Source organism: Oreochromis aureus, linkage group 3 (genome assembly GCF_013358895.1).
Source record: "Oreochromis aureus strain Israel breed Guangdong linkage group 3, ZZ_aureus, whole genome shotgun sequence".
NCBI classification, from domain to species: Eukaryota; Metazoa; Chordata; class Actinopteri; order Cichliformes; family Cichlidae; genus Oreochromis; species Oreochromis aureus.
Genome location: NC_052944.1, coordinates 24,579,230 through 24,599,583, shown reverse-complemented (window position 1 = coordinate 24,599,583; position 20,354 = coordinate 24,579,230). Strand labels below are relative to the sequence as shown.

General features: G+C 40.0%; 1 protein-coding gene across 4 annotated transcripts in view; it reads left to right on the top strand.

Moving 5' to 3' along the window:
- The first annotated feature begins 1,368 nt into the window (after positions 1-1,368).
- Positions 1,369-20,354, top strand: part of LOC116313510 (Fc receptor-like protein 5) — a 60,443-nt gene continuing 41,457 nt past the window's right edge. Inside the window, exons 1-5 of one of the 4 annotated variants that reach the window (XM_039609726.1) lie at positions 1,369-1,394; positions 4,616-4,720; positions 9,183-9,272; positions 9,628-9,660; positions 10,576-10,632. In XM_039609726.1, coding sequence (XP_039465660.1) covers positions 9,236-9,272; positions 9,628-9,660; positions 10,576-10,632 — 127 coding nt within the window. In that variant the 5' untranslated portion in view covers positions 1,369-1,394; positions 4,616-4,720; positions 9,183-9,235. Of the gene's footprint in view, positions 1,395-4,615; positions 4,728-9,182; positions 9,273-9,627; positions 9,661-10,575; positions 10,633-20,354 lie in introns of all 4 variants that reach the window. The other 3 variants (XM_039609725.1, XM_039609727.1, XM_039609728.1) reach the window with 3 other exon arrangements.

Sequence of the window (20,354 nt, the reverse complement as noted above, 5' to 3'; positions counted from 1 at the left end):
AAGACATACTTTTCTTTCTTATTCTCATTTAAAATGTCTAGCTTTTAATAAATAATTATCCGAATCTTACACCCAAAGTTTTAATCTGATGTAAAATGTATAGAAGTCCATTACTGTTGTTACCGGCATGGCCCTTTAAGGGTGAAGCCTGATGGGAAATGTATTGAGGATGTGTGTAGCGGGACGGGCCTGTGTGTGTGGGAGTGAGGAGAGAGAGGAGAAGGGAAAAGTAACGGATAGCGACAGAAGAGACGGGAAAGGAAATAAGGAAAAAGGAATATAATAACGCCCTTGGCAGCCTGAGTTGGGTCGGCAATGTTCACTGTGAGTAAATTGTCTTCAGCTCATTGTACACGGTGTTCGTGCCTTGGAGAAGGAATAAAGTTCGGTGAAGCAGTTTTCCTACGCCTCCTTCGATCTTTTCACTAGCGGAGTAGACCTGTACAGTAAGCTAGTTGCCGGCTACGAGCCAGTCACGAAACCTTCAAGTAACTGCCAGAGGTTTCCTTACTACGGTTCGGAGCCGCGAATCTGGCGCGGTAACACTGTATATAGTAACTATTGAGTCTAATATACCCTAGTAAGCTATAGTACTTTTTCCTTTGGGAAGGTACCATCTGTGCAGTCTGCAATTCTGTTGAAGAAAGATGTTGAATCTATTTAATTATTCTTGAAAAATAATTGATTTCTGTGCATTTTTTTTTTCACACTGCATCAAATTAAAGTTGATTATGTCGATTAAGCATCATGAGGTGGAGGGTGGGGGGTGGTTCTCTATTTTTTTTTGCTGGGAGTTTTAGAACCCTATTAGTTCAACACGTTCTCACTCCCAACTCATCAAATGTGTGACGCATGGTCAGGCTCCCTCTGCTTCACTTATCCACGCGCAGGGTACCCCCCTCACGTCGAGAATTGACGTGCAGGGTCCTCTTATTGAATACTATAGCGCTCCCTAAACGTTGTTTATTGACGACAAGAGATTGCCGCGGAAGAGCCTGTTGTACGTATATTTATATATTTCCGAAATCACATTGTAGTGACATGTACTGAACACAATATATTATATAATGTAAATAACTACCTGAGAAACAGCAGATGCAGCAGATAAATTTATTATAGGCTATTACTTTTGTATCGTTTATTGTATTTATGGAGGGAGAGGTGTATGCTGGGTAATGGCACAGCTAGCGACCGGGTGACTTTATTCACCCGCTTCGGATGTTATCAGTCCATCAGGCGTTATTAGCAGAAATCAGTCCCACAGATGTGGGCCATCTCCACCTGCTAGATTGTTCAGAAGCTCGTTATCATCCATCCAGATGGAGGATCACTAACAGGAGCGTGGAAGACTCCAGAATCTGGCTGGAATCCGGTGGATACAGCAGTGTTTACAGGTAAGACCATTTAAACGGACAGCATTTATAGAATGACTATTAAAAGTCAGCGAGTGTCAATAATGTTAATGTGGTTATGTTAGTAATACACCGAGTGCTAATATAACAGCTTTAAGATGCATTTGTAGATATTATTACGTGTTTTACCGTCTTTATGGTGCTAGCTTAAAGTTACGGTGTAAACGTTAGCTTATATTGTAGTAAAGCTGTTACTGTTTAAACGATGTTAGGACAGAAATATTAGCTTCTGTCATGACTGATGAAGTTACTAGTTAATAAAGTTTCCAGTAAAGTGATTAATTGCAGCCACAGATTGACAGTAAATATCTCGATTAGCTTCAGTGCATCTATAATAAATATGTGCAAGTTTCAGTGCTTTGTGTAAACTGTATAATATAGTGATGTGTCGGTCGCGAACGAAATGCCTCTTACGGTGTGTTCACACCGAACGCGAAAGAGGCGGCCAGAGCGTCAGGTTTACATGTAAAGTCAATGGAAAGGGTGCGATGACACGCAATTGCGCCGTCCGCGAAAAATTGAGAGCAGATTTGCGTCGCGAAAAACGCCAAAACCCGTGAAACGCGCGTCAGTGTAGTGCGTGGGGCGCGTTTGACTCGCGAAAAAAACCACGCGCGTGAATTTTTGTGTTGCATTTTGTGCATACGCGTTTCGCCTCTATCGCTCGAGTTGGAAAAATTTGAACTCCAGCGTCAAATCGCGCCGCGTCAACCAATCAGGAGCCTGGTGACGTGGCTGTAACCAGGTCAAAGGGGCAGATCAAACCAAAGCCCTTCATTCTTCATTCAGTATGGAGGAAAAACTCATCAGCGCAGTGGCTAATCGTCCAGAATTATACGATGCTAGCTGCTACTTCTACCGGGACAGGAATAAAAAGGACCTAGCTTGGAGGCACATAAGTGAGGAGATCGGGCAACCTGGTAAGTTCATTTGTTCTTCTTTTTTCTTTTTTTTTAATTTTCAGACTGACCCGATGAGTCCGCGCAAAAGCTGGCAAGCATGCCTACTGTCCCGCTATTTTCCCCACTGATGTACAAATACCTTTCCGCTAACAAGATAATGTGTTTATTCAGAGGACATCTGCAGGAAAAAGTGGAAGAGCCTCAGGGACACGTATAGTAACAGCTGCCATCTTGCAAAGATACCGTCTGGCACAACTTCCTCCCACATCCCGCCCACATTTCCGTTCTGGCGCCGTCAAAATATGCAATTTTGACGCGCGATGGATTTCTGTTGGACACGCGTCGAGGTGCGAATGTGCACGCGTCAAATTAGGGGCGTTTGGGGCGTTTTCGCTCGCGCCTATCGCGTTCGGTATGAACACACCGTTAGAGCCGGATCTTTGATGTGAACGACACGAGCCGGCTCCTTATCGCGAGCCGTGGGTTTTTTTTCTTTCTGTCACTCTCTCTCTCTCGCACTTTTTTTCTGCTTCACTCCGCATGCGAGCCTTGTGCTTTAGGCTGGGCAGAGGGGGTGGGGCTGTAGTTACACTCAGTAGCACAGGAACAGAGCGGGAGGGAGAGACAGAGAAAGAGCCAGGGACAACAACGTCACATTAGAAAGGTATAGTAATCATCCACAACTATTTTCAGTTGCAGATGATAAAGGATTCAGAAAGTTTATTCATGCAGGCCCATATGACAGAGAATATGCATCTTCTTTTTGTTTTCATATTTTAATTTATATTTAATTGTGTTGTGGTTTGCAATGTTTTATGTTGTTTCACTTTAAATTTGTAAAAGGAAATAGCTGAAAATTTAAATAGTTAAAAATTGAAATGTGAATAGTTGGTTTGTGTATTATATGATTTGTTTATTACATTTTATGTGGAGTGAATAAATAAAAGTATATTTACGGTGGCCCCTGGAGATAAAGCACATACAAACTCCAAAGCACATACAAACTCAGAATCACGTACAAAAGACAACAGAAGTGCTCCAGGATGCTCGGCGCAGTGTTGAGCTTTTGTTACCTAGTGGCTACACAAGCCAGCAAGTACCAACAACCGGATTTGGTGTGTGGTAGTAACAGGTAAAAGAACATTTGTTTTTTAAATTATTTGAATATATATGAGTGCTTGTGTATAAATACACAAACAATACAAATATGCTTTCGTGCTTTCAATTGTGTAATTGAAGTGATCTAGGTAGCTCTGTTTTGGAAGTTCAGTTCATGCTAGAAATGTGTTTTGGAGTTTGTACGTGCTTTTTGGAGTTTGTACGTGTTTTGTCTCTAGGGGCCCCAATAAATATTTATATATAAACATATATAAATAAAACCACTTTTTTTACATTAATAATTACTTTTGTGCATAATTTTATATTATTGTTAATAATAAATTAATTAAAGCAACAAAACAAGCTGAAGAGCCGGTTCGGAGCCGAAAGAGCCGGCTCTTTTTAGTGAGCCGAACCAAAAGAGCTGGTTCTCTAAAAAGAGCTGGAAATCCCATCACTAGTATGATACTTATACTGACCCAGGGTCAGTGTAAAATACAATCCTAGCTGTGTGAACAAAGCCTGGCTCCTTTAATCCTGCATGACAAACCTCAGGATGCAGGTTATTATTACTCTTTCCTGCTGGCACACCTGTCACACCTGAGAGTCAGCTAGAAACTTACAGTGACGTGGAAAATCATGCAAAGACTGCCAGACTCTGTAATACTGTAAATGACCAGTGACTCAGGTTAACACTAAACTTTAAACAGTCCCCCTGTGTCTCTGTGTGTGCTGAACATTTAGGATTGAGTCAGGCTGCATTGACTGTGGGACATTTCTGTGTTAAAAACAGGTTGAAGGCGGCTCAGAAACATTTGAAGATTAAAATTTAGCATTATGGCTGCTGGTGGTTTGTAAAGCCTCTACTCAGCTGTATTTTTGTTACTAATTTATGTTTGTTGTTGTTTAACACAGATTTCAGAAGAGCAAAGATGAGCACTGTTGCTTAATCCTTAATAGTTTAACTGGACTGGAAATCCAAAAAATCCTGATTCTTCTTCCACAGAAGTTTCATTTGTCAGTGTGGGACTGCTGAGTCACCTGAAGAACTCATTTCATTTATTCTCCACGATGTTCATTTACAGAAATGTTTCACAGGAACTGATTCCTCCCAAAGGGTGAACTAGTGTATTTCCATAGATGACCTCTGTATGAATGTACTTCTTAAATGAAGGCAAGTGTTTGTCCTCTGTTGTTCCTCAGGTGCAGTACGTGATATTAAGGGCAGGCGGTCATCACTGGGGGAAGAAAAAAAGCAGACATACTTCCAAGAGGGAGCTGCAGTGAGGACACAGCCTGGTCACTGAGGTCAGAGGTCAGAATCTGAAACAGTTTATATTCTAGGGGTTATAAAAAAATCTAAATATATTTTTAAAGAAACCTTTAAATAATATTTTAAATCATAATCATAATTATGGATAACATTTAAGTGGATAACAGAAAATCCACTTAAATGTGGATTTTCTGTTACACGTATTGTGTTAGCTCTGCGATAAACTGGCAGCCTGTCTTTGTCCTGTATCAGCTGGGATAGGCTTCATCCTCCTGCAACCCCAAATTGGATACATGAATTGTATTGAATTGTATTCCAATTATGTAATCTGATCATTTACAAACTCAAGGTATTTAATCAAAATGTTAGTAATAATTATAAAACGGGAAAGCAGAAATAAGTGTGACATAAATGTAAATGTGTGAGCTGACATAGAGGACAGCTACATGTAGTCTGAAAACCTTTGTTGTCAAGTTTGCAGGTTTATCAGCACGAGACATTCTTACATAGAAGAGACTGTTAAAGTCTCTAACTCAGTGAAGCATTATTGGTCCCATCTGTTTGGATAAATATAGTAAGCTGATGTATTTATTGACACATTTTCTTAAGTGCTTCTCCAGTTCAGGATCACAGTGGAGCTGCAGCTGGACCATGTGACCATGCGTCACACATTTGACAAGTTGGAAGTGAGAACGTGTTGATTAGTTAGGTTGCTCACTCTTTAAAATACCAGAATAGGGAGGATGGAGTAGGTTTAAGTGTATTAGATTGATCAGTGTTGCTGAACTATGAAATATTTTGGGTGCAGTGTATGTTTTACATACAGGTATAACAGAATAAACATGAGTATAAACTTATACAAAAAGCAGCAAGATATTAAAAAAACAGTTTTATTGATTAAAAAACACACTATATCGGATTCATATCGGTATCGGCAGATATCCAAATTTATGATATCGTATCGGACATAAAAAAGTGGTATCGTGCCATCTCTATGTGGAACACCTGTAAAGATGAAATCAATAAAAATACATCAATAAAAAAATTCCCACGATTGTTCAAAAATTATAAAATGCCTGAATATAGGAAATCTTCCTCTCAGTGACTGAGTTCTCTCATTGTCTCCTCATTTTTATAGATCAAGTAGAGTTGGATGTCTCGAGACCAACAATTATATAAACTTTTCTCAATCTAAATAGTGTACTTTGGTAGAATTAAAAAATAAGTGTAGTGCAGGTCTATGATGATTTTTAGTGCTACTATCATCTAGTTTTGATTCTAGTTCTGTCCTGGTTAAGTCCTAAGTAGTCCTGATTTTGAACTGTTGTAGTCCGGTTTTAATTCCGGATCAGTTCTGGGTCTGGTTGAATTGGGGTTTAGTCCCTGTGTCTTGATACAGCCCCAACTTTGTTCTGCCTTGCTGCTTAATTAAAAAACTAGTTTAAGGTGTCCTGCATATGTGACATATAATTTTTTCAATGGTCATTTCAAGTCATTCTTTTTTGAACAAAACTCAAAAACAGCCTAATAAATCTTTCAGTCATTTCTTATAGAGTGCTAGTAGTGAATCAGAAGAGTCGACTCCCATTGAGCGAGAGCCGGCTCCTCACTTGATTTCCTTTTGCTGCTCAGCTCTCACATAGTGGCTCAGCTATGCTCCAATCCCTCCATATTGTGGCCAATCACATGCGAGGATATAGGATAATATCATTATGTGAAAAACCGAGAGGGTGAGAGACGCAACAGTCAAGTGGAGCATGCGTCTGTCCTCTCAGTAAGTGAGTGAGACAGTAGACAGCGGTGAGGAGGGCTGTGCGAGTGCATTGCAAAAACACATAAACATGCCTGACACCCGTAAACAAAGCAGCATCTGGCTGCAGTTTAAAGACTTTTTTTGTCTCGGTCTTGGTTTTGTCTTGATTTCGGTTTAGGTGGTCTTGACTACACGTCTAAGATCAAGACCAGAGTACCCCAAGCTTAAGTGTTCATTAAGGTGTTTTTTACATAAATTAAGCTCAGAGATTAAGCTGATGTCATCTTCTAATTTTACCTATACATTCAAGATCAAACTGCAAACATGACAATACAGAATGAAGCCGACACACATGTCGGCAGGAACAGGTTATTGGAAAGGGTTGTTGGTGGTTACCGTCTGTTCTGCCACAGGTTTATTTTTAATCTACTGAAAGGCCTCATTTTCATCTCAGCCACATAGTAAAGAGGAAATGCAGCCTGTGGTTTGAGCCAACAGTTTTTTGTGTAGCATCAGTATCCAGCAAACATAAGGACAGGACCAGATCCTAAAGCACACTGCACTTGTGCATCATACCCTGATGAGGACAATACTTTAGAATATTAACATGTCAATAAGATGTAAAACTTTAATGATTGAGACCATGAACATATGCAGTAAGTGTTTAATCTCTGTCCTGTAGATCAGACTGTGACAGGATCACTTCTCAAAAAGACGTGACTGATGGAAAATATTGTGTAAACATTGTTATTTGTATAACTGCAAGTTCACATGGAGCTGCAGTCTTATCTGCACCATCTCTGCACTGAAACAAACCTCAATGATCTTTAGTTGTTTTCTTCATCAGCCTGCAGAGTTAAAATGAGGAAGAATAATTCATCATAGAAACTGTGCTTTAACTGCTACATTAACTATTTACAGGTATTAGATTAAAAAAAAGATTACACGTTGTTACTGTAGGTGGGGAGGTATGAAAAAGAAAGTAGAAGAAAGAAAGAGAGAGAAAGAAAAAAAAGGGGTAAAGGTACAGAAAACAAACAGCACCTGAAAGAGAGCAGAAGGAAGACGGAGCCTGCATGAGGAGAGCCTCTGAGAACCAGAAGCAACGGGCAGCCGACCCTCCCAGAGACCAGGGACCCATCACAAGCTGAGGACAGGGCCCAGGGCTGTGATCACATGCACATAATATACAAGGACAAACAACCATCCACATCAACCCACTGCTCTAAAACACTTCAAAAACTCTGGTGTGGATGTGGTGTCGTCTTATTCTTGTTATCAAACCTCAGTAAGTGTAAAGGGGAACTGGAAGTTTGGTCCAGTTATAAGTGAACTGTTTAACACGATGAAGCAACATGTGGTTTGTTGCAATGCTTTGTGCATTTTCTCAGCATGTTTTTAAGATTTAAAGTTACTATGGCAACATGAGTAAAAATAAAGGTTATAGTCTATCAGGAATAATTATTATAACATTAGATACACAGAAAAAAACATCTGTGTACAGTCATGTTGTAGGTAATACACCACAGTATCCTCTGATATATTAGTTTACACATAACTGAATCATTTGGACAGAGAGATTAACATCTGTGGAATCACACAGTGTTTAAGTCTCAGTTTTTTATTTATGTTGGAGGGTTTAAGTTGAAACCTTTGTGATCTCGATAGAGACCATATGGAAGATTTTGTGATGACCCACAGGTAAGTCTCTGTGTGCCTGTGATCAGTTATCTGTAACTCAGTTTTCTTCATTTGTTACCATTGAGGCCTGAAACTGTCAGCTTCATAATAAAGGTCACCTTTGTTTGGTAATCTGAGTCCTGCTCTGGATGTGGGTCTGCTTTTTGAACTGACTCTGAACACAATCACATGATCTTGGTTGGTAACATGTGGTGTTCAACACAAACATCATTATTACAGTGTTTCAATCATTATTTCACATCATCAGTTTGTTTTATTTTATTGTGTTTACATGTAGTCAGAGGCTAAGGTCAGTGTGCATCTGTACATACATGTCAAAGCAAGACAAAGAACAGTCTGCAGAATAAATGAGTTCCTGCTTTACTTTGAAATGACAACAGATAATACATTTATATATGAATGTCATTGTTACTTTAGTTGGTGAAACATAAAAGTCTTTAGTCTCACTTCAGCCACACACTGAGTCATTTCCTGTGTTTGGGTCTCCACCAAACTTAAAACCAGAATTTAACCACAAGGTGAAAACTTTCACAGGCCTGAGGTCAAAGGAGCCTTTTCACTATATTACTGCATGATGATGTTTCAGCTAAGAGTCAAAATAAACACATTTTAATGCAGCCCAAAGTAAGAATTAACTTGAATTCCTCTGTTAAACAATCAAAAGGAGAAAAAATGATTTAAAAAGGTTTTAGTGAAAATACAGGCACCAAAGTAGAAAAGCTGTTTTGGTATATTCACTCTCAGTGACTCCCAGTCTGCAGAGACCTGCCAGGAGAGAAATAATAAAGGATATTGCACCCAAAAAATACCCCAAAAGCGCAAAACATGTCTCTTTACGTGAAGCAACACAACAGAAGAAACAAACTTCTATGTTTGCAGTGGACAGGAAATATAAACATGTCAACCAACTGCTGCGGTCAAAGCTACAGGAGCTGTTTGAGTTTTGTGTGAAAGGGCAGGAAGCACAGAGAGACCAATCAGAAGAAACTGTAGAAAAACTCTTGTCATGTCTATGTTAAACACAACTTCTCTTTTTTCTGCAGAGTAAAACTGTTTGATTATCTGAGGATCAGAGTGCAGCAGGCTGGATGTGACGATGGGGCACTCTTTGCTCTGCATGATGGGCTTTTTCTGTAAGTACACGTCTGACATTGTTTGAATGGCAGCGATTAATGAAAATGTTTCTGATCTGTGAGAATTACAGTGTGTCACTGCTTTAACCTGTTTACCTGAGAGCTGGAACAAAGCAGACTTGTGATTCTTTAAGTGTTTAAATGTTTGATACACTGCTGCTTTTTGCATCACTTATAGTTACACACTGTGTTACAACAGTTTGAGTTATTATGTTTGAGCCTGTTTGACAAACAGAAGCACAGAAATTTGGTGATTACTGTTCATCTGGAAATGTATCTTTAAAAGTCTTCCTTTATATTGTTTTTGATTTTGTCAGTTGTATAATGTCTGATGAGGTTTTATTCATTATTTTAGTGCTCAGTACTGTCATCTGTGGAAATGCTGAAGGTAAGAAATGATTCTTTTCTTCCTGTTCATATATGTTGCTGTTATCTCCTATAATGTGCTCAATAATATCCTCCCTGTGTTTACATGTTATCTTCTGCACAGTCTGAATGCTTCTATTCAGCCAGTTAAACATAAATGGCTTCAGTAAGCGCTCCATGTGGAGACTGTGGCGTTCTTCAGAGCTTTTACTGATGTACCATTTGTACCACTTTCATTCTGTAAAACTGTAACAACAACACAGAGCAGGTACATTTAATCTCAGTGTAGATGCACAGATGTCACATGACCAATGCAAGATCATAACATTAACAATAAATGGACAAAGCCTGTCAAGTAATGTAGGGAGAACCACATGCTGACATGTTTTATGCTAACAGTAAAAACAAAGCACTAACAGTTAGCTTACAGTAGTAATGTAACAAACTTCACAGACCCACAAGAAGGACAGAGCACTAATATGTAGAAACAATCCATCATCTGCCCAAACTTACACTTTATCCCATCTCAAGAGCAACAGATGCAGAACTATCACAGACACGGAGCTCTAGCCATTACTTTGCACGTCTGCTTTTCAACCACTAGATGGCGGACTTTGACACGAGCAGACCAGGAAGAAGCAGATGTGCTGAGCGATACTGTAGATTCAATTACTTACAGGATGAATAAACCCGTTATATAACAAACTTAAAACAAACTATATTTCAGGAATAACCTGAGGGACAAATTATTTCATATGATACAGCTCACACTCCACTGAATTTATTGGTTAAAATATTAAAGTCATCATATCAAGAGTGCAACCATGTGAGCAGATGTTTCACTCAACCGATACACAAACTTTATATTTACTAGAGTTTGTTGCCTTGAAACTGACTGATTTCCTTTTCATGAGTATTTATCTGTCCATCCTCACAGATAACACTACTCATTCACAAGATGCTGATAAATCGGAGGAAGAGCAACCAACCTCAGGTACAGCTGATTGCAGCAGGAGTGTATGTAGTGCAGATTATGTCACTTATATTAGCATGTGTGCTGACTGCCTTAGTGTCCTTTTTTGTATTAACTCTTGGAGTTCCCAAAATCCTCATCAAAGTACACATATGGATAAAACATTAAAAGAAATACCAAAATGAAATATGTTAATTAAATATTGCTCTGATCTTACATTAGTCTGTTACCTTCATAAAGGTTATCTGCCATTTAATTTCATTTATTTTTTACATCACAGCGTGATGAGTTTAGGGTAAATTCAGGAAGCTCTAAAGTGAAAACAGACTCAACCACAGGTCAGTCAGTTACAGTCCTGCCTGAAGATTTTAATGATCCGATGTCACGGTGCTGGGCCATGAGGCCCAGGGTTTAAGTTCTGATGCATATTTTTGTATCCACATGTGTAGTTTAACGCATCTAGTTGTTTTCTAGTTTGCAGTTTAGTCCTTGGTTTCTTAGTCCCTTTTGTCATCTCTCCCTGGTCCGTGTGTCTACCTGTCATGTTTCATGTCTCTGGTTAGGTTAAGTTCATGTTCTATCTCCATGTCTATGTCTCTGTGTTTCCTGTTCATCGTCTTCCTCTGAGTGCTTCTTCCTCGTCTCTGTTTAGTTTTAGTTTTGTTTTTTGATTATTTCCTCTTTAATTTGAAGGTTTGGTTTCTTTCATCCTTTGTGTTATTTTTCTTCCTCCTTTATGATTTTCCTGTTTGTTTTCAGCTGTTTCTCATTCCCAGTCATGTATAAATAGCCCTGACAGCACAACCACACCAGCAGGGCGCAGTGTGACGCTGACCTGTGATGTGAAGGATTCTGCTGACATAGAATATGAGCTCAGAAAAACCTCATCTGAAAATAAGAACATCTCTTTTAGTTCTAAGAGTACAATCTCCATCTCTGATGGAGGCATCTACACCTGCAGAGGAAGGAGAAGAAACACAAGTTTAGTCACAACTGAAAGCGATTCAGTCGTCATTCAGGAAACTGATGAGTTTAAATATTTTTTTCCAAGTTTAAAATGGCTTTCTCCAACTTATGGAGGGAATCACTGTTCAACCCAGTACTTAGAACATTAAATGCGTCAAATTATTAATTATTTGGCTCAGTGCGTCCTTAATGAAAACAAAACATGTTATTTTTGATTTTCAAGTCAAAATTTTTATCAGGAAGCAAATTTACGATTACTATTTACAAGAGCAATAAAACCAGGACAGATATTTATAATAATTCTATATTTTTATAATTCTGTTGATGTGATATTTAATTTAATTTAATTTAATTTTCACCAGAGGCCGCTGTGACACCACCAGCATCCCTATTTCCCAAGGCCTTGTATCAAAACGAGCTTCTTGTCTTAACTTTGCATAAATCTATCCAATGAATGTTTTTGACTAATCATAATCTTTTAATGATTGGATGAAATTTTCACAATTGAAAATTGCCGTGAAAAAAATTGTACTTTAACAGCAGCAGGCTTTTTTATGGTCACTTTACTCTAATGTTATGAATTTTTATGTTTCTCTTCTCCTAACTGGATCATTGTTGTGTAAAAAGTTCCCATTAAGCCCACTGTGACCCTGCAGCCATCCAGGACAGAGTGGAGTGATACAGACACTAGTTTACATGTTTTTAATTTTTCACACACAGGTCACTGAAACTGTCTCTTGCTTTAGAAAAAATCAGCTGAATGACTGCAGACTGTAAAGAACTCAGCTATATTACTGTTATGTCCTCTCTAATGGGCCAAGACCCAACATGAAAAGACATCCAATTTCTCTGAGTCACAATCAGCCACAGAAACAACTTTTGTACACAGAATACATGTTTTGATTATTCCACAGATTTATAAACACAATGTTAAGACCAAAACACACAGAACTGTCTACACAAAGTGAGAAAACCTAAGTTAACTCTCTTTGTGGACCAGAAAACTCAGTTTCCCTCATATCAGGGTTATTTGTGTTGTTTGCTTTCATTCACTCTGCTGGTAGATTCAAAATGTCACCAAATTACCTGTATTTTTTTATATAAAAACAAACCTTCTGAGAGTTGATTTTCAAGTGAAATTTTCACAAGGATGCAAAATTATGACTACGATTTAACAAGAGCAATAAAAGCCAGGACAGCGTTAATGATGATTTTATATTTGTATAATTCTGAGTAGTAATATACCTATACTTTTTTTGCCCCCCCCCATTACACTTTCTACTGACCATCCGATCCTCCAAACAGGTTTTCACATGTTGCTTACACCCCCACACCTTTATCTCTTGTTATTTAGACATAGATGATTTAATTTAACTATCCATCCATCCATCCATTCACTTCCGCTTATCCTTTCCAGGGTCGCGGGGGGCGCTGGAGCCTATCCCAGCTGTCATAGGGCGAGAGGCGGGGTACACCCTGGACAGGTCGCCAGTCTGTCGCAGGGCCAACACACAGGGACAGACAACCATTCACGCTCACATTCACTCGCACATTCACACCTAGTGACAATTTCGATTATCCAATTAACCTATCCCCACAAGCTGCATGTCTTTGGACGGTGGGAGGAAGCCGGAGTACCCGGAGGGAACCCACGCAAACACGGGGAGAACATGCAAACTCCACACAGAAAGACCCCGGCCTGATGGTAGAATTGAACTCAGGACCTTCTTGCTGTGCGGCAACAGTGCTAACCACCGTGCCACCGTGCTGCCTTAATTTAACTAGTTTAGGGGTATTTTGCTTTTTCTTTAGTGCTCTGAAACATACAGAGGCTAATAGTTTCAAACAGAATACCACAAACAGCAGGTATTCCTTTAGAAATAAACTCTGATACTTCAGATTCTTAACTCTGCAACAGTTAGACAGAGGGGGGGTTACAGTTAGACCCCCTACAGTCAGCAGAAGAGGTCATCCTTATCAAGAGCATCTCAACTGTACATCCATAGTTTTCAATACAAACAGTCTCCTTTATCTTATGTCAGAGGTCCGGGCGGAGCCACCAAAGGTTTTTTTTCACCTTTTATCTTTCCATTACACTTTCTACTGACCAACCGATCCTCCAAACAGGTTTCACCTTTTGCTTACACCCCCACACCTTTATCTCTGCATCGCAGAGGTCAACTGAAACAAGCCCCACCTATATAAAAACGCCCTAACCAGACACACCAACCCTTTACAACGACCCTTGAGAGCATAACACTGCTTCATCAGCACGAGCATTTTACTTTTAATTTAACTAGTTAGGAGCATTTTACTTTTCTTTAGCGCTTTGAAACACGCAGAGGCTAATAGTTTCAAACAAAGTGTCACAAATAACAGGTATTCGTTTAGAAATAAACTGTGATACTTGTAAAAAAACAAAAACAAAAAAAACATATTCTTTCCTCATGACTAGCCATTTCACCATTTTATTTGAATATCTGAATTTTCGGAATGATGATCCAAGCAGGACACAGAGGCTGCTAGTTTTAATGCACCAGAATGCAAATATAAATAAAAGCCTGACTATCCTGAGAGCCTAGCTGCAGCGACACCTTTCTTTCACACGGATTCCTGGATGTGCGTTGGAGCCGACTTTGCTACCCACACAGAGCGTTTCTGACCTACGGGCGCTGCTTATACAACAGAGAAAAGCAACAATACAGCGTGTTTCTCTGCTCCAAGACATCAGCGGGCCTTTCACACGGTAAGCATGTCTGTTATACCCAGCGCATAAATGTCTGTATGTCAGTGCTGATTATACAAACCCTGTTTAAAATGTGACACATATGTTGTCCGAAAACAAATCCTCTAAAATTGCAAAGTTACTGATTTAAAAATATATTTTCGTATTTTTAGTTGCATGACAAACATACGATAGACTCTTGAGCGTATTTATTTATATAGCTACATTCACAATGGTACAACCATGCTAAATAAAAGGTGCCCAAGCACCAAAGCACTCTAATGCGAGCCTCTAAACTGTATGTTTGATAAGTGCATAAAGTGTACCTCTACAGCTGAAACAGTTTGTATCCGCACTCTGAGGGTCTGCTAAATTGTTTTTATTATTGTGCTTTTTCACGAACTGCAGATGATGAATTCCTCTTTATTGGAGAAAGTGTCCTTAAGCTATTGTTGCTCATACTTACAGAGTTCCCTAGCTACTTCTTTACTATGTCAGTAAACTTTTTGAAAAGGAAGGTGTTGTAGATATAAAGAAACATCCTAATTGAAGCAAAGGCAAAATTGAAATGAATTTTATGTGACTGTTCATATTAAAGCCAACAACAAGTGAAAATCCAAAACCGACTCCAAACCATTGTATTGATGATCTCCCTCGCTCTCTCTCTCTCTCTCTCTCTCTCTCTCTCTCTCTCTCTCTCTGTGTGTGTGTGTGTGTGAGTGTGAGTGTGTGTGCCCTCACAGAAGGAAGGTCACAGCAGGAGCTTTTTCAAACACATTTCCAACCAGTTTTTACAAGAAGTGTAGCTCATACGATGGTATAAATGTATTCTTTGCGATACTTTATAAATATGAAACTCTAAAGATTTTGAGTTCATGCAAATTGTGAAACAAGAATCTAAATATTTGTGTCACAATGATTTCTATAAAAGCATGTTGTTTATGGGGACAATGTGACAAATCTTTTGTGCGTCCTAATAATGATCAATGGTAATTGAAGAGGAAACCCTGGCTCTGGACATCTTCATGACAAGTGACAGCGCAGACATCTGCTAATGAGAGAACATGTTTTATCATCATAAACACTGTGATATGAAGCATCGTTAAAGTGTCACTGCAGTAATGTTGACCCATGTTTTTAATAGATGACTTTAAAACACTAAACTCTAATTTCTGTGGTTTATTTTAAGCTTACAGAATATAACATGTGGTAAGACGACGAGTTTTACTTCTCACAGGTCGTGATATGTGTATCTATTTATCATGTATGCTACTTTGCTCTGTGGACTGTAAAATGTTTCATTGTATTCATGAAATAAACCAGACTTTCACCGTCTGCATCTTTTACTGTTTTCTGCTTTTGTTCACACCAAGTTTGACAAACCCACAGATATCCAGAGTTAACTCACTAACAATGTGGAGCAGTCTCAGTGTATTTAGCTGCTTTTTCCCTAAACACAACCAACTGAGAGAAACGCTTGTAGTCCTCACTTTGGTCATTTTGAACGCTGAAGGAGATTTGTTCCATAGACACCTTATACTAGTGTTTCCTGCACTTAATCCATCACTACTATGTTCTATTTAAATCCAGATTCCTTTTATAGTTTGCAGTGAAATTTGTTAAACCGTTGCTTAATGTGACAGAAGTACACGTCAGTCTTTACTAACACATTTGTAGATAAGTTTATTGCTGAACCACACAGCTAGCAGTCTCACACACTCTTTGAGTTTTGAAGTTTTGTGTGTAATGGTTTAGTCTATCAAACCTTACCCTTTTCTCCCCAGTATCACAACAGTATGACTCCCAAAGTACGGATCAGTAAACAACCAATGATTCTAAAGCCAGAACAGAAAGATACAGTTGGAAGATGAACGATTGCGTTTTTTACGATGCATAGTTAAACTACCCCCTCTTCTTCTCTGTGTTGTTGTTGTTCTTGTGTGTGTGTGTGTGTGTGTGTGTGTGTGTGTGTGTGTGTGTGTGTGTGTGTGTGTGTGTGTGTGTGTGTGTGTGTGTGTGTATGCCTTAGAAGTCAAATAATACATTAGCCACACTTAAAAAAACAAAAAACATTTGAATTTCATTTAGAAGTGTGATTCTAAGTTGTAAGCAGAAATCTTATGCTCAGCCACAAACATGTTTCCCCACTTTCACAATGCTGAGGTGTCAAATCCACAACCCCCAACAAATGGTTTGTTACACGCGGGTGTGAAGGGCAAGCTTTACTTACACAGCCTCACACACAGTAGATTTTTAAAGTTTTTGGGGACAATGGTTTAGCCACAGATGTAACTTCCACTTTTGATAAAGATCACTCCACCTGTTTATTTCTTAAGAAATTAAGCTCTTATTTATAAATGTCTACACAATAATAGACACCGTGTGCTCTGTGACATTATAGTCTTCTACTGCTGCTTCCATTGGTTTGCATTTTAAACTCCCAACCTTTCAGGTTGTTATGAACGACTTATATTTCTAACATTTTGTGATATAAAAGTGAAATGTGGGTTTTTTTAATTTTCTGTGTGATGGAATGACTTAAGACACGAGTTATTTAAACAATTCTAAATGACAGTGTGATGGCCATAGTACTTAGTGCGGGTCAAATATGTTAAGGATAATGTTTATCTATGTAAAATTGCAAAGAACCTTTGGATAGATTATAACATCTTGTAAACAGTTACCTCAGATCCTGTACTGTCAGATCTATGTATGTAAGGTGAAACTTTCCACAGTACTTCCACTTAAGTAAGTAACTAAACACATAAAGTCACCCTTACCAATAATCCACTGCTCCTTGAAAAAAGTAGCACAAACAGACAACTGACTCAGCAATGATGAGTAGAGCTACCCCGAGGCCGAGACTCAAGCAGAAGAAAATTAAAAGTTTTGGTTTTTGTGGCTCGAAAAATTAAAGAAAGTATGTTTAATAATTCAACAAGACCAGCACCTTCAACACGTGTACATTCAAATTTTGGATCAGACTAACATCGCTGTTGTTCAATAGTTTTTTAGTCTCTCTCAAAATTCATTTTATGACCTTTATATACACGTTGTCACTGTGTTTTGTACTACCAGCTGTGAGGGCTCTGCTTTTGCTTTGAGCAGTCTGTTTTTATTTTGTCTCGTGAGTGTGTGTTTTTCAAACGAGTTCCTCGTCAGTTTGATTTTGTTATCACAAACTTTGTGTGAAGTTCACAACAGAGGTAAAGAGATTTAAACACACCAGTTTAAGGAGGCAGCGGTTGGACCAGCTGCACAGGGCAGGTGAAGCAGAGAGTGTCAGGGGAGATGTGCAACAGAAGCAGAGGGAACATTTTACAAGATGATAAATGGCACATTTAGGTGATTAAGGATTTGTTGACAAGATTAAAAGACACGGCCGTCAGAGTTCAACAACATTACAGTTTGATTAAATAAAAAGCTTTTAAACTACACAAGGTTTATTTTCTCCTCTGATAGTAATCATATTAAACATGTCAAGAAAGAAAGAGTACAAAGAAAAATAGTAAATGTGTGTCTAATTAAACTCTTCCTGTGAACCTTATATCATCCCTTAATATTGTGGCGAGCTCAGTCACGGAGGAGACAAAGGTTTCTTTGGGAGCACCCGTTTATTTACAACCGGCCCAGAACACTGCCGCTATCTCCCTCCTCAGCGCGGCAACCACACCACAACAACAAAAAAAGGCGCTCTCTCACCGGAAACACAGTCGCCGAGAGAGCGCGTCACTCGTCACCATAACAACATGACAACAAACACATAATTGTAATAACAGAACAAACCCCGAACAGCCCTGGCCCGCTACATAGCACCCACCTAAGGGGTCAGTCGTCCCCGACAACCCCATTACCCAACACAAAGTCCTGCAAATGTCCATGTGTCTTCCCTCGGCGCGCAGGCCGATCTCGACCAGCAGGGGAAGAGTCACTCGGATGAGAACCTGGGGTGCCACCAGCATCCCCTGCCCCAGCGACTGCTGGAGCGGGCGGGCGGTACGGTGAGAGCCTGTCCAGGTGCAACACCGCCACGCGCCCTGGGCCCGGCATGCGGATATGGTACACCACTTCTGTCAGCCGCCCCACGACTTCCGCCGGCCCTTGCCAGTGACCGCACAGCCTGGGGGACACCCCTCTCTTGCGAACCAGGCAGTACACCCAAACCTTGTCGCCAGGCACGAAAGCTCCCCCTCGGCACCTGGTGTCGCAGGCTCTTTTCTGTCGTACTGCGGCGCTGATCTGGGCCTGGCGGGTGTATTCACGAACCACTCGCGGCCGCTCCCTCAGCCTCCTGGAGCAGTCCCCGGCCACCGCCATCCGTTCCCTGCCTCGGGAACGGGGAAAGGCCCTAGGACGTCTCCTCCCCCTGAGGCCACATAGTTCTGGCCTTCGGGGCGGGCGCCAGGCAGTTGCGCCAAGTGGCCAGGCTCATCGCACCGGTAGCAGCGGTCGGTCGGTCGACAGGGACGCCTCCAGGGCACTGAGGGCTGCGGCTGGCATATCCCTGCGACCTCCCCCTCACTGTCGCAGCCTGCAGCTCTGATTTGAGGGTAGTTTGGGGGGCGCAACTGCTGGTCAGGTCGAGAGGTGAGCACAAGTTCGGCCCTTTCAGCCTCAAGGAGCGCCTCACGGAGAGTCTGAGGCATGGCCAGGCAGACGTGTTGGCGTAGTCGCTCTGGGAAAAGTCCTTGCAGGAATGCATGCAGGCTAAGCTCCTCACGGGCTGCTGCTGGGAACTCTGGGTAGCCACGACGAGCATACAGCAACACATCTGCTGCAAAGGGGTGGGTATCATCTGCATAGCAGTGAAAATGTACGCTATGCCTTCTAAAGCACGTATAATGTAAACAGAACTGGTCTTTGCACAGAAGCCTGTGGAGCTTCATAATTAACCTCAGTGTGTGAAGAGGCCTCTCCATTTAATAATAGTTGTAATAAAATGTTATGGCCAACGGTGTTAAACGCTGTACTTTGGTCTAGCAGGGAAGATTTCAACTTTTCAATATGAATGGATGAAGGCTGAAAACTGATTAGATTAATGTCTGATAATCTTTTCTCTGCTTCTTCAAGTTTGTAACACCGAACATATTAAGGGATGATATAAGGTTCACAGGAAGAGTTTAATTAGACACACATTTACTATTTTTCTTTATACTCTTTCTTTCTTGACATGTTTAATATGATTACTATCAGAGGAGAAAATAAACCTTGTGTAGTTTAAAAGCTTTTTATTTAATCAAACTGTAATGTTGTTGAACTCTGACGGCCGTGTCTTTTAATCTTGTCAACAAATCCTTAATCACCTAAATGTGCCATTTATCATCTTGTAAAATGTTCCTCTGCTTCTGTTGCACATCTCCCTGACACTCTCTGCTTCACCTGCCCTGTGCAGCTGGTCCAACCGCTGCCTCCTTAAACTGGTGTGTTTAAATCTCTTTACCTCTGTTGTGAACTTCACACAAAGTTTGTGATAACAAAATCAAACTGACGAGGAACTCGTTTGAAAACACACACTCACGAGACAAAATAAAAACAGACTGCACAAAGCAAAAGCAGAGCCCTCACAGCTGGTAGTACAAAACACAGTGACAACGTGTATATAAAGGTTATAAAATGAATTTTGAGAGAGGCTAAAAAACTATTGAACAACAGCGATGTTAGTCTGATCCAAAATTTGAATGTACACGTGTTGAAGGTGCTGGTCTTGTTGAATTATTAAACATACTTTCTTTAATTTTTCGAGCCACAAAACCAAAACTTTTAATTTTCTTCTGCTTGAGTCTCGGCCTCGGGTAGCTCTCTACTCATCATTGCTGAGTCAGTTGTCTGTTTGTGCTACTTTTTCAAGGAGCAGTGGATTATTGGTAAGGGTGACTTTATGTGTTTAGTTACTTACTTAAGTGGAAGTACTGTGGAAAGTTTCACCTTACATACATAGATCTGACAGTACAGGATCTGAGGTAACTGTTTACAAGATGTTATAATCTATCCAAAGGTTCTTTGCAATTTTACATAGATAAACATTATCCTTAACATATTTGACCCGCACTAA